General features: G+C 36.9%; 1 protein-coding gene across 1 annotated transcript in view; it reads left to right on the plus strand.

Annotated features, from left to right (window-relative positions):
- The window catches only part of pcxb (pyruvate carboxylase b), a 378,906-nt gene that overhangs the window by 103,600 nt on the left and 261,533 nt on the right, over window positions 1-13,773 (plus strand). Inside the window, exon 11 of the mRNA XM_032584098.1 lies at window positions 3,437-3,599. Within this exon, the coding sequence (XP_032439989.1) occupies window positions 3,437-3,599 (163 nt within the window). The remainder of the gene's footprint in view (window positions 1-3,436; window positions 3,600-13,773) is intronic.

A 13,773-nucleotide genomic window follows, 5' to 3' on the forward strand; every position in this document is an offset into this window, starting at 1 on the left:
ACTGGCATCCTTAAGGCCTGGCCTGAAAACAGACACGCCATGTTGGACTAAAGATATTGGGAAATGCAAACTGTCTGGCCAAATAAAGCCAGGTATTTCATTGGGCCTCTTTCATCTGTGATTACAACACTAATTTGACACTTTTTATCCAATAAGCTCATCCAGAGAAGTTTTTATTTCACACACCTAAAATTAGGAATGGGCAATAAATCAATAGCAATATACTGTATATTGCAATAGACACATGATAAATATCAATAGATAATATGTCTGATAGACTATTCAATAATTAAACTGAACTCCGATCCAGAACCGCACAGCATTCTGGGGGATGTAGTCAAACGAAAGACTTTATCTGCTCAACTAGGGGCTAAGAATGGTTGTTTAGCATTAACTAACTCACTCTCTCTTTGGTTACCTAGCAACACCCTTCCAAGTAACTTGCACAGCAGCAGTTTAAGGTTTCACCACTGTCTCTCATAACTGCTTAAAAATAAAAAGAGCATTGAGTGAAAACTGGATAAGACAGGAAAGGTCACATCTCAGATATTTAAAACAAAAAAGCTAATCAATTATTGATATCAACCCATATGAAATGCTTATACTCTGATAGATTTTTAAGACGTTTTGTCCAGCAATGTTTGGAACTTTCCCATTGGACATAAAGCAACTTGATCTGAACCATGGCGTCGTCATGGACTAGAAACTCAAAGGAGTCTTCAGGAAATCTGGATAATCTCACTATAGATTCAACTTCAAGTTGCTTGTGGCTGCAACCGTTGCTGCTCAGAAATCTTTCAGGAAACTTCTCGACAGCTCTGTTTTGACACCTTTATCATCCAGAGCAAATGAGGGCTTTTCCAAAGTTGTTTACATGCTTATCAGTTCACTGGGTGCATTTGATTAGCGACTACTGGCTGCTGCTCAGCCTCCTAATTCATATAGATGGGTTTATGTGAAGTTTTATTGACCTAGTTTCTAAGAGCCAGCAAGGACCAAATTCATTTATCGTCTGTGCAACCATGCAAGATGAGAAGTTTTTAGTTTCCACCATAATAATTCTATTTTCATCCTTCAACTTTACATGCATTTTAATGTCTTGTTCCAAAAATATCTTGTAAGCTTGAAATTTTGTAGATTATTAAGCCACAATGTTCATATTGTTTCTGAACAACGCATTTTTTTTTGAACCCGCTTAATCTGATTCCTGTCGGTGCTGCTGGGCGAGTGATTATGTTGGTAAATTATAGTGGCAGCTGCAATAAACTGGCTTGTTTTTGCATGCAATAAGCTCTTATTTTGTACCATCTATCTGTGAGTTTGCTAAATATCTCATTTTGTTAGGATAGACACACAGATCAGACAAAGCTTAACTTGTGGCTTGAACTGGTTTGTGTCAGAGGGATTATTCCTGAAATCAGTGCATTATTTTCTATCGTTCACTTGGAAAAACCTAGATCAGATCTCTTTCAAAGTTTTTGACAGATGCCAAATTGAATTTTGTGTTGTATTTGAAAAACTTGCAGATAAAAAGCAACGTAACGAATGTAATGCAAACAAATTTCTGGAAAATGAATATAAAAATCTAGAAAGTTGAGCTTGGAAAAATGCTAAACATAAAATTTGAAACTTGTCTGAAGTAAAATTAAGTTCTACATAAGTTAAGTTAATACTCTTATGAACCAGTTTAAAACATGGATTACTTTTGTATAGCTAAATGTAGCATGGTGCTTTCTAAAATCAACTTTTTAGAAGAAAATATTCAAAATCAATTAAATATTTCAACTCGGTTTAATTCAATTTCTTCTGGGGCATTCAGAGATATTTTTCTGTTTGAGGGCACTGTGACTAAATGCTAACTGGGATCTTTACAAAAAAGAAGTGTAAAGCTTCTTTTGCCAGTTTGCATGCTGCTTTCCAAAAACTTCTGGCACAACTTCACCAACTCCCAAGATGCTTGGGTCAAAAATCTGGTAAGGTGACAATCTCATCAACACTTCAAGTTCTAGAAAACAACTTTATTTGCAAACTCTGACAAACTCCACAAGCCAAAACGCATTGGTTTGCAGATGAAGTTGTTTCCTGGCACTTCAAGTGTTGTTGGAGACTTAACCTCAATATGCTGCCAATGTATAGCTTTGATGTTATATATAAATTCTCAAAAGAATTCAATACTGAAGAAGGGTTAAGTTTTTTTTATTGGGATTTTAATGGGATGTGCATTAGAGTGCAAGGTCAGGAAGATGAACCCAGGAGGCCTTTTAAGCCTTACATTTAAATAAATGCATACAGATGAGGCAGCTTTGATGGAAGTTAAAGCTCAGGGAATCGAAAGAAAATTAGAGTACCCTCTATCCAGGCTGTAGATTTATATTCCCTCTTAAGTTTGCTAATAATAAAGCACAGACTTATCCATCATATTGCTGACTGCTTGTGCACGCAAATTAAAAATAAATGTGACAAATGATTTCCAGATGTTTTTTATTGGATAAAGTAGCATCATGCTTTATACTTTGTCCTTTCTTTTCATTTTTCATTCTCAGCTCTACAGCAAATTATTCTTGCAAAAGTGAACAGCTTAGTAATGTAAGACTTTTAGACTTTGAATTTATTTCATCCCAAAAAATGAGCCAGAAGGGGAACATGTTATCTTTACTGGGTGAAGTTGTTTTGTCATTCTTTAAAGAAATCCTTGAAACACAACATTGGATTCTTCTACTTTAGTTTTAATTTGTCAGGCTTTTGTAGGTGTGAACATCTCAGATGTAAGCAGACTGATTTGTGAGATTTAAGGCTGAACAATGCCACCGAAACAAAAGATTGATATTGTTGAATAATGCATGTTTAGGTGGTTTCCATCTAAACCATCTAAAGATTTTTGGGGTCAGATTTTTGTTATCTGACCCCTCCCACCCCCAATCACTGAGGTTTGCATCAAGTTTATAAAGATATACATTAGATATGGACACCAAGGGCAGTGAGAGTCAAATATGCTACTGTAATTTAAAATATAAAAAGGATTATTTCTGTCCTGTTTGTTAAACTGAATGTTGCTTTACTACGGTGGACTATTAGGGCCAAACTAAGAAAAAGAGAAAATAAAATTACAAGAAAAGTCATAATACGAGAATGAAGTCATGGTGTTACTAGAATAAAGTCGTAATGGTCGAAACGATACAAGAATCGTCATAATATTAATATCACTAGAATAGCCATAATAAAGTTGTAATATGAAGCTCAAAGTCCTGTTATTGATGATAATCTGAGGGGTAAAAAAATAAAAAATAAAAATAAAAAAATCCCTGCTACACATGTAAATAAGCAGGGTTTATTTCCAAAACGTCTAAATGTGCGCCGGAGGGACTTTTAGAGCGGTCATCTTCACATTGTGCTCATCGATCTTTGCTCAGCTAATTACCTCTTGTCTGTTCCTCAGCGTGGACCTGGTGCATGCCCAGCTGCATGTGTGCGAAGGCCGCAGCCTGCCAGAACTGGGCCTGAAACAAGACAAGATCAGGGTGAACGGCTGCGCCATCCAGTGCAGAGTGACGACCGAAGACCCTGCCAGGGGCTTCCAGCCAGACACGGGGAGGATCGAGGTAAGCGTCACATAATTTAACCACTACAGCTCTTCCAAGTTGGGAATTATTTCAATTACATTACTGAATTTATGGTTTCATTACTTTGTCCTGCTTTTGGGCTCCATAACATTAAATAAGAATCATTGCTACTGGTTGAAAGTTCTTCTAATAAGTAGGGCATAAGCTATGGAAAACAGTCGTACTGAAAATATGCAGCAGATGTAATGCTGAAACAGCAGGTTATTTGCTGAAGTTGTCAATTTTAAATTACCCACTTCTGTCTTTTTTAGTTTTATATCCTAAACAAGAAACCATTTATAAGCCGCAGTTCCTGGGTGACTTCAGCCCAACGATGCTTTAGAAATTAGAGCAGCTGTTCTGGCAACAGGAAAGTTGGATGTTTTGTAACTTAGATGATATGATTGTGTCATATTTCAGAGTGGTGATGTATTCCCAGAGCTAAGCAGTGAGTTGAAAATGAATTTACACCCTTTGAGCATCTTCACATTTTGTCATTAAAAACACAAACTTTAATCTCTTGGGATTTTATGTGTACAAAGTAAAGGATATTTTTGCTGAGTTTTGTGTTTCCCAGCTTTGTGTAGCTAGAAACTTCTTGTTTTTGCCCATTTTTCTGCCAGAAACAACTTGCAGTAATCATATTAAATCAGAAACCGATCAGTTATAGTTCCTTCTTGACGTTCAGGATCATTATCCCGATGGAATGTGAATCTTGTTTTTTTGCAACTTGTTGAAGGTTTTCTTTCATGATTCACCTGTTTTAAGGTTTCCTAAGCCAACTTTAACCAATTTCCCTCTTTGTAAAAAATAACTCAAAGCAAAATGCCCCTGCCGCTGCATGTCAGTGTTGGCGGTTATGTCTATGTTCGCGGTGGTTGTTCTTTTGGTGATGTGGATTTAGTTTTTTGGCACTTTTACATGAAAATAAATAATGATTTTTGTTATCTTAAGTTTCCTCATTAACTTATGTTCCCAATGGAAAAAACATTTAAAACATTAAAATACTCACAGCTGTACACTTTCCTAATTTAATTGAACGTTTTGTGTCTTTATGAGGGGTAAAAGAGTAAAGTGACTTAAATATACATTATTCTCAGAATGATTTACCACCTTGTGTTGGTTTGTTGCATAAAATTACAGTAAAAATGGTCAAAATATATATTTTTAAAAAAGGCAAATCTATCTTTCTGAAAGGTAAGTGGTTTGTAGGTCCTTTTTGGTAATTGTGTGATGCTTCTACAGGCGGTAAGTGTTTGTTTTTGGAGGACTATCCTCTGTCGGCGTTCACACATGAGAGCACACACAACACTAGGCTATGGATGGTTACACACTCATAATGACCTCTGTCTACAAACCAAGCGCTCTTCCTCCTCCACTTTTTTCCACATTAAAGCCTTTATGTGAAAGTTTTGCATATGCAAATTTGGTCTGATTTTATTTATTTTGAGTTAAAGTATTGGGGCTCCTTTCATCGTCTGAGGCTGAAGGTTTCCTTGCTGTGATTTCAGCCTCTCTGAACCTGGTGGAGTGTGATGTAATAAGATTTACATACCTGGATTTCAGGGATTTTCTCCCATTCCTTCTCAGATCCGCTCGGGCTCTTTCAGGTTGGATCAAGAGGTTCTGTGTTCTGCCATTTTTAGGTCTTAAGCAAAGCTGTATTTTTGGGGTCAGGTCAAGGCTTTGACTGGCATGAATTACTTATTTTAAAGAGTTTTGTCATCAGGCATATTCCTGTCATCATTAATCTCCCCTCTATCTGCCCCAGTGCTGAATTAAATCTTAATTGTTTTGTCTATAGTCAACTCGTGCCAATGTTTTTATTTCTCATCTCACTCTCCACTGCTTTGCTTTACTGTTTTGCTGACAAGGACCTGAAGGTAAACAACCATTATTTTGAGCCGATGATGCCAAGAATCACATTTATCTTAAAAGTTCTCCAGTCTGCTGAAATAGTTTCTAAAACTCCTATAATTAGTCAGCATGAAACCAAAGTAAGCTTTAATTTATTTAGCTAATAACTGTCTTGTGTTTGGCCTTGGTCTGGCCACTCTGCTTTAAAGCCCGGATTAATGGAGCGGATCTGTAGCGGACGTCCTTGGTGCAGAAAAACAATCGATCCAACTCAACCAGCATTACTCTCATGGTTTTGGTCACTTTGCTTACCAAAGCTTTTGTGTTATCTGCGTTTTGAGCAGGACTCCTCTTTACTCACTTTAAGAGATTTGTTTTGCTTAAATGGTGCAGCAGAAAATATGTATTTGTTGAATTTAATTTAGAAATCTTAGTTACAATTGAAGGAAGAAAACCTGATTATAGAAAGTTTAAGCAGAGATTTATCTTCCAGTCGAACATTTTTTAACCTACAGCCTAAACTGCAATTAGATCAAATTTTGTTAATGTGTTCGAATGGTCTAGTCAAAGTCCACACCTAAATTAATTTAGGTTTGTGACGAGAATTAAAAACCAGAGAGAGTTAAGCAGCTTTTTGTTATATTCAGCGACTTTTCAAAGAATAATAATAAAAAAAGTATCAGCCAAAATCAGAATCGGCAGGTCAGACTTTTAAAGATCGCTTATCAGCCAGAAAACCGATGCAATCGGTGCAAAAACTGATGTTAACAGATGTTTCCCATTCGATCTGACTGAGCTTCACTTCTAATTATAATTAAAAATTGCCATCAGCCTCTATCATAATTCTGAATTAACGAGTTACAGCATTGAATCTGAATTGAATTTTGGGATCAATAAAGTATTCTTGAATTTAATTTGAATTGAATCAGCAAAGATGCAATTCTGAATATTCACAAATATTTGCAGTTGTATTTGCAGTTGCATATAAAAAATGTCAAACCCTGCATATGAAATATATTGAATTGTCTAGTAGCGATCAGACTAAATATGGAAAAGCTCATTGAAAACTATAGAGAGGTAATAAAAGCATCTGAAGTAAACTCTGGTAGGGAGGAAAACCTTTAATTGTGTGTAGATTTAGTAGGTAAAATGTGTTAAAATATGCAAACCATACTTTTTTTATAATTAGTAGTAATCTCTCTTTCCGCTCTATCACGTCGAGTGACACATTGTTTTGCGCCACCATATTCCTGATTTTTGCTGGTTTATATGAAACAGGCCTGTATGTGTTAATGAGGTCTACCTGCATAGAGATGAAATGAGAGGCAATTATTTCCAGATTAGATTTTAGACGGTGTAAGAAACTCCTGTAAATTAACCCAGAAGTTAGACGTGGGCATTAGTTTTAAACGCCACAAAAAATAAAGAAAAAACTCACTATAACCAAGTTTTCTGTCATAATTGCACACCTGAGCGCAAATAATGAAGCCCTTTTCTCTCCATCTGGTGTGAATAAAATTTCTGACACCTTAGCTCAATAATTTTCAACTCCTTGGATGTGATTGAATCGGACCTGCTCCGCTGGCTTTCCAATTAAACACATCATCTGTGTGCTGGTTCTGATCAAGTGGAAAATGAATGGTTCTGTTCGACACATGGATTTATTTAAATTGAATTGGAGTCCATTATTTACCCCCCCAGGGGCAATTGTTTTAGTTTATCAGCAGTTTATTGGGTTCAGTGACGAAACTGGATTTACCTTTAGTTGCACCGCTCACATGAAGCTTTTATCTGCAGCAGGAGGATTTTATGATGGAGATGGAGAGAGAGAAAGGAGAGATGCGAGAAGAGATGGATGAAGGAAGAGAGGTGGATAGAGAAAGGAAAGGCAAGAAAGAAGTGATGCAGAAAGTGATGTAGAAAAATAGAGAGAGGAGACGGATGGATGAGAGGAGAGAGATGGATGAGGAGAGAGATGGATGGATGTCAAGAAAAGAGAGATGGCTGGATGGACGGAGAGAGAAGAGAGATGGCTGGAGAAAAGAGAGAGAAACAGATTGATGGAGAGAAGAGAGATAGATGTTGAGAAAAGAGAGATGGGTGGATGGATGGATGAAGATGAATGGGTGAATGAGGAAGAGAAGAGATGGATGGAGAAAGATGCACTGAGAGAGAGAAGACAGCTGAATGGAGAGAAAGGAAGATGTGGATGTGGAGAGAAGATAGAAATGCATGGATGAAGGGAAGAGTGATGTAGAAATAAAGAGATGGAGAGAGAGATTTAGAAAAAGGAGAGATGGACGGAGAGAAGGATCAACAGACAGATGTATTCCAGTGTTCTTCTTGCTGTTTTTCCATAAAAGCCTTTCCAAAGCGTCTCCTCCATTGTTGTGGTTTTCATTAAACATTCCTTCAGTCGTAGTGATGGGTTTGTTTCTGACCTCTTCAAGGACTTTCTCACTCTGCATTTTACCTCTCTCCGCTCTGCATTGCTCACCTCCCACCTCTCTTCCTAGAATACTGTACATATATCACATTTGTCCCCACTTCTCCTCCTTTGACCCATTTAAATGGTTCCTGTTCCCCTTGTTATCTCCTTCCTCCTTCCCACAGTATGCTCACCGCGTTTTTGTGCTGCGGCACGTCTACAATACGTAGGTCATCAGGAAGCGTCCCCTCCCAGCCCCCGGTATCACCATGCAATATGAATGAGCCAAACAACATGGAAAAGCTTCCCACATTTGAGGGATGCATGAATAAATGATCAGTGGAGGTCAGGGATGAGGCAACGCAGCTGAAGGGCATGATGGGAATGTTGTCCCTCTGCATGCTTTCAGACACTGGTGGCGCCCACGGCTTGCTGATTGTCTTAAGGAGATGAAGATGGATAAGCTCATTCTGTTTCGCCGTAATATGTTTGCCAAAAACGTAGATACTCAGACTCTGGTCTGAATGTTTTAAATGGTGTTTTCCACATCTGGATAATAAAGACGCAAATTTTTTAGTGTCAATTGATTCGATTCTGATTTTTAGGGTCACTATTTTTAATTCAGAAACCAATTTATAATGCATTCTCGAGATTCTGTTTAATTTATGTGACTGAGTAAAAGACAGTGTAAACAAAAACATTTATTTAAAACAATTCTATATTACTCCACACTATAAGATTTCATCAGTGTATATTTGAAGAAAAATGGTTTTGCACATAAAATTATGTAACTTACATTACCAGTATTAAGTTAACTTAGCTACCTGGCTTTTTCTTAAAGGGGCAGTACTGGGCATCTTCCTGCCACAAAATGGTATTTCGTAGCATAATCAAGTAACTTCAGTTGTTAAAAAATGCTTTATATATTAAATTTGACTTCGTAGTTTAACATCTTGAAATTGGGCATCTGTCTCTTTAAAACCCCTTTATGAAACTCCGCCTCCAGTAAGTCATCACGACATCACTCCTCTATTAACCCTTTACCAACATTTTTACCACAGTTTCCCAGTTCCACCAGGTGTTTGCTAATTGCTTCTGGCTAGTCTGAAGTAGCTGAGTAGGTTTTATATGAAGGAGGTGATGCTATCAATCTCTTTCTCCATCATACAGTCATGCAACTGTTTTTTAGTCCACCGGACCATCATCCATCTGTCTCACCTGTCTGCCATTCCATCCATCTCCATCCATCCATTTTTATTTTCCAACTTATTTTTCTGTCTGTTGTGCCATTTGTGCGCCTTACCATCCATCTGTTCATCCCTCCATCCCTGCCCCTTTCCTCATCTGTCCATCTGCTCATCCATTCATCCATCAGCCCATTGGTCCAACCTTGTATTTTTCCTTTCTTTCATCTGCTGGTTTATTCATTTTGTCACCCTTCTGTCTAACCATCCATTCATCTAGTTATCCATCTGTTCATCCCTCCATCCCGTTATCTGTATCATATCTGTCTGATTTTCCATTCATCTGTTGATCCATCCATTTATCAAACTTTGCCTTTTCCTCATCTGTCCATCTGCTCAACCATTCGTCCATTTTTCCCCCCTCCATCTGGCGCTCCGTAATCCATCAGTCTGTCCATCTGTATACCTGTCCATTCATCCATTCATCCATCCTGCCGTTTGTCAGCTCATTCAGCTGTCTGTCCATCCATGTCTTTGTATCCATCAGTGGATTCAATCCATCTGTCCAACTGTCTCCTTCTTGCTTAATCTATTTTCACATAATGTTTCCTTTAGAAATATCTACAGGAAATTTATTATGAGCTCTAATAGTTCAACTTTTAAACATGAGACTCCAAGCGGTGGACATTTGACTCTGGGACCTGTAGTATTTTGACAAGAAGCCTGTGCAGGAGCCCTGTGGAGTGAAGCTGAAGTGGACTGAAGCTCATGTGGCGATGGTGCTGTTGAAACCGCTGTCTGTCAAGTCAGCTCTGTCAAAAGTGCTGTAGCGTGACAGCAGGGGATCGCAGGAGTCGCACACTGTGCTGGAAAGGCTATTTCCTCCGTAAAGCTCTAAAATCAGCTCTTGTGCGCCGTGATAGAGTATCAGGTAATTTCAATCCAAGAAAAGCATGAAAATATGCCGGCAGGACAGATGGGGAGGCTGGTTATTGGCTTGTCAGGGTTCTAGAGAAGCAGGAAAAGAGATGAAAGGGAGGTGCTCAACATGGGGGGGAGCAGGTTGTTCAGTCTTTTTGAACAGAGTGAAAACCAATAGGTGGTCTGCGTATAGGGAACATGCATGCTTTAGACTTCTTTCACTTGGTTTTCAAGCAAACTTTTGTGAACTTTCTGCATTGATCTTCTTCTAATTAAGCTGCTTTAGCAGGAGAATGAATTTGGTAATGGGACCCTTACTGTTTTGTGCCCTTCTGTGAAAAGAATCAGACATTATGAAGCTAAATGTACAGAATGAACTTGGAAGCAAGTTAGTTGTTTGGTGTTTGCATACAAAGTGATGCAACCAGCCAGGATTAAAAAATGGATTTGTTTTTTTAACAGACAGGCTCTGCATTCATTAAATGCATCAAAACTTAAATGATTTGATGCATAAATCTTAGATGCACTTTTTGCTCAGAATATGATGTAATTCAGCTAATGTTGGTAATAAAGGTTTCATTTTCTGTTGGTTGCAAAACATGCAGAAAATTATCTTTTATGGCCACTGTTTGTCATATTTATTAACTAAATACAGAAGGTTTAAACAAATGGATTGGAGTGCTATGTTGTCAGATTGGATTTTGCAGAAAATCCCAAATCTGTATCGACCAGTAAATGTCTTTAATTTACAATAGTAAGGTGTATCTAAATATGTCTTTAGCACATGTTAGATCAGTTTACAAGTAAACATGCTGGTACAATATTTATATTTTGCTCTGAGTAAACGTTTAATTTAAGTTTTAGCATTTTAGAAACCTTTTTGCTTTCTAAACATCTGGTCAGATAGGATTGTCAAATTTTTTTTTAATTTCACTTTGACAAAAAATTGGCTTCTTTGAGAAGCTGACAATGTTGAAATACCCAAGAGAAAAAGTTTTTTCTTGGGTAAACAACCAGTTTTTTTCCCAAGCTCAGGTACTTGGAGATGCTTTGATTTGACGTTAACAGACTTATGCCAAAACTGACCGTAGCGAAGACAATTTCTATTAAATGTATAAAGACTGAAAATCATCTAAAACATACAAGACAGTTTTCTTAAGGCATATTACATAGATTCATTACACAGATTGCCATCTCAGATTGTGTTGTGTTGAGATTAGCACAAAAAAATTATTTCAATAAATAAAAAGGGAAGCTTACAGAACTTTAAAAAAGAACAGAAAGTTTAATACTAGCACTTTCTGCAGTTTCCAGCAAAGATAAATCTTAATCAGCCAATCAGATCTCTAGAAGCTGCCGTAATCCCGCCCACTTAGTGTGATTGGTCAATTTGACATTTTATATTAACTCAAGATAAACTTCAGCATGGGAAATCACAAAATAATTATACGTAGTTTTTAAAATGAAATCAATACATTAAATTGAGGTACATAATAAATTCAGTATATCCAGTTTGAAAAAATGTATGACTCATTTAAAATATTTCATGTTATTGTAATTTGGCTCTCTTTACTCTCCATATTATTGATGCTATGTTGTGTTTGTTATGCAGTTTAAGATACTAAATCCCTCTTGAAAAGCTTCTTTACATAAATTGCATGATTCCCATTCATAAGTTCCAGGAAGCTTTTCAGTCGAGCGGATGAAGTAGAAACAGTAAAGTAATCCTGAATCTTTGCTGTGACTTAGACCAGAAAACCAAAAGCTAAGAGTTAAAACTTTAATTTATGTGAAAAATGCTCAGATGAGCTCAGAAGGATGATAGATATCTTCTAAGAATCTTGCTTACAGCAGCATTGAAATGCATAACTATCAGATGGCTGAAGCCAGGACCTCCTACATATAACACATGGATACAAAAAGTTTGGGACATTCATTTGATGGAAGAAATCACATATTCCTTAAGGCTTCAAAAAACAGTTGTTAATATAAGGTGGAGCTCTGTCATACCGTTATTATTTCAGTGACACAATAACAGGATTGCCCTTTTGCACTTGTGTGTTCTCTTGGGTCGGTCTAAAATACCATGGTGGGAACCACTTTAACTCAGGGAGGATTTAATCGTATGTTTTGTATTTTTTTTTATTTTGCTGTTATCTGTCTGTTGATTTCGTTTTGTTGTTCTGTAATCATTATTACATTTGTTAAGAACACCTACTGTCTCATCTCCTGTTGCCAAGTTGTAATGCAGATGACAAATGTCAGTAAGAGACGGAAGAATGTAACCTTCAACATGTGTTGTAAAAAATAAAAAAAAATAAAGTTCAAAAAAAAAAAAAAAAAAATGCTCAGATAGAGTTTAATACTTATTTATTTGATATTTTATATAATTCATGTGTAACATGGTTTTATTTTAACAATATTATAAATGTGAAGTTTGTCCAATTTATTTGTTTTTAGTCAGACATTTAGTGGTGTATTATGTTCTGTTTCGCTGCTCCTGGCAGTTGGTGGTTGTCGTAGTAACCAGTAACTGACAGCTCCCCCCCCCCCCCCCCTTTTTTTTTTTTCTGTTGCCGTCGGCAACTGTGGGGCAGAAGCTTCTGGACTAAAGTTGACCACCAACTTGAGTTCCTCTTTTGTTAGGATAAATAGTGTCTGTGGTGAAGTCAACCTGCTGGACCTGAGACGAACACAGAAGGGTTACACACGAAATGTGCCTATAGCAGCAGAAGCAAAGAGTTTGGAGAGTAAGGTAGTAATGAGTGGTGATGGATGCTTTATGATGAGAGCACTGGCAGCAGCTCTGTCAAATGGTATCAGAACAAGGTGAACAGCGTCAGGGAGGCAAGGTGAGATGGAGACTATTTAAGCACCCATAAGCGTTTTTTTCCCCCTCTTACATCTTGTCACGTTTAATGTATAGTCCTCATTTTGGCAAATGAGCTCTCTAAAAACGAGTCAAACTTTTTAAGTTGTGAAGCTGAACACGAGTGAAAAGCCTCCACTTCCACTAAGTGATAAGAGGATAATTAACGGGCCATTTACTGAAGTTGAAATCATGCTACTGTGATAAGATGAGCACATATTGGCATGTTGGTATAAAGGAAAATGGTTAAAGCTGGTTTTATCTTATTTAAAAAGAGAAATGGTGTACATTAATCAATATAAGTCAGTATGTATTGTAAATGTGTCAAATTTAGACGTAGATTAGGGGTCTACAACCTGCAGCTCCTGAGCCGCGTTTTAGATCCCTCATTGTAAATCTTTGTACCTTTTGCCAAAAAAGCTAAAGAATATAACTTTTTTTTAATGTAAAGGTAATAAAAAATGGTACCTTTTGTGATTTTACGATCATATGGTAATTCATATGTGACAGAATTATGTTGTAACTGTACGTCTGTGAAGCCGGGGTAGTTAAAATATCCATCTAAAATTAATCAAACTTAATTTAATTCAATTTTCTTAACATAGATTTTAAAAAGTAAGTTAAGATCCAATATTAAAACTGTGAAACCTGTTGGGAAAAGACATTTCAGTGTTTGTGTTGCTGGTATCATCCTCACAAAAACCAAAAATGTATTATTTAAGCTGTGCTTAAACTGTACTTTTTTCATTTTTACTTTGTAGATGTGTGTTATGTGATTGTATTTTATAAATTTATGTTGAACCGATGAAGGATTCAATTCCTGTGATTTTAATTAGGACATCGCTAGTTGATACTTTTTGTTTAGTACCAACTGTTACTGCAGCAGAAACCATTTGAAAGTGGTGTTTTAATCGA

Source organism: Xiphophorus hellerii, chromosome 14, assembly GCF_003331165.1.
Source record: "Xiphophorus hellerii strain 12219 chromosome 14, Xiphophorus_hellerii-4.1, whole genome shotgun sequence".
NCBI lineage: Eukaryota > Metazoa > Chordata > Actinopteri > Cyprinodontiformes > Poeciliidae > Xiphophorus > Xiphophorus hellerii.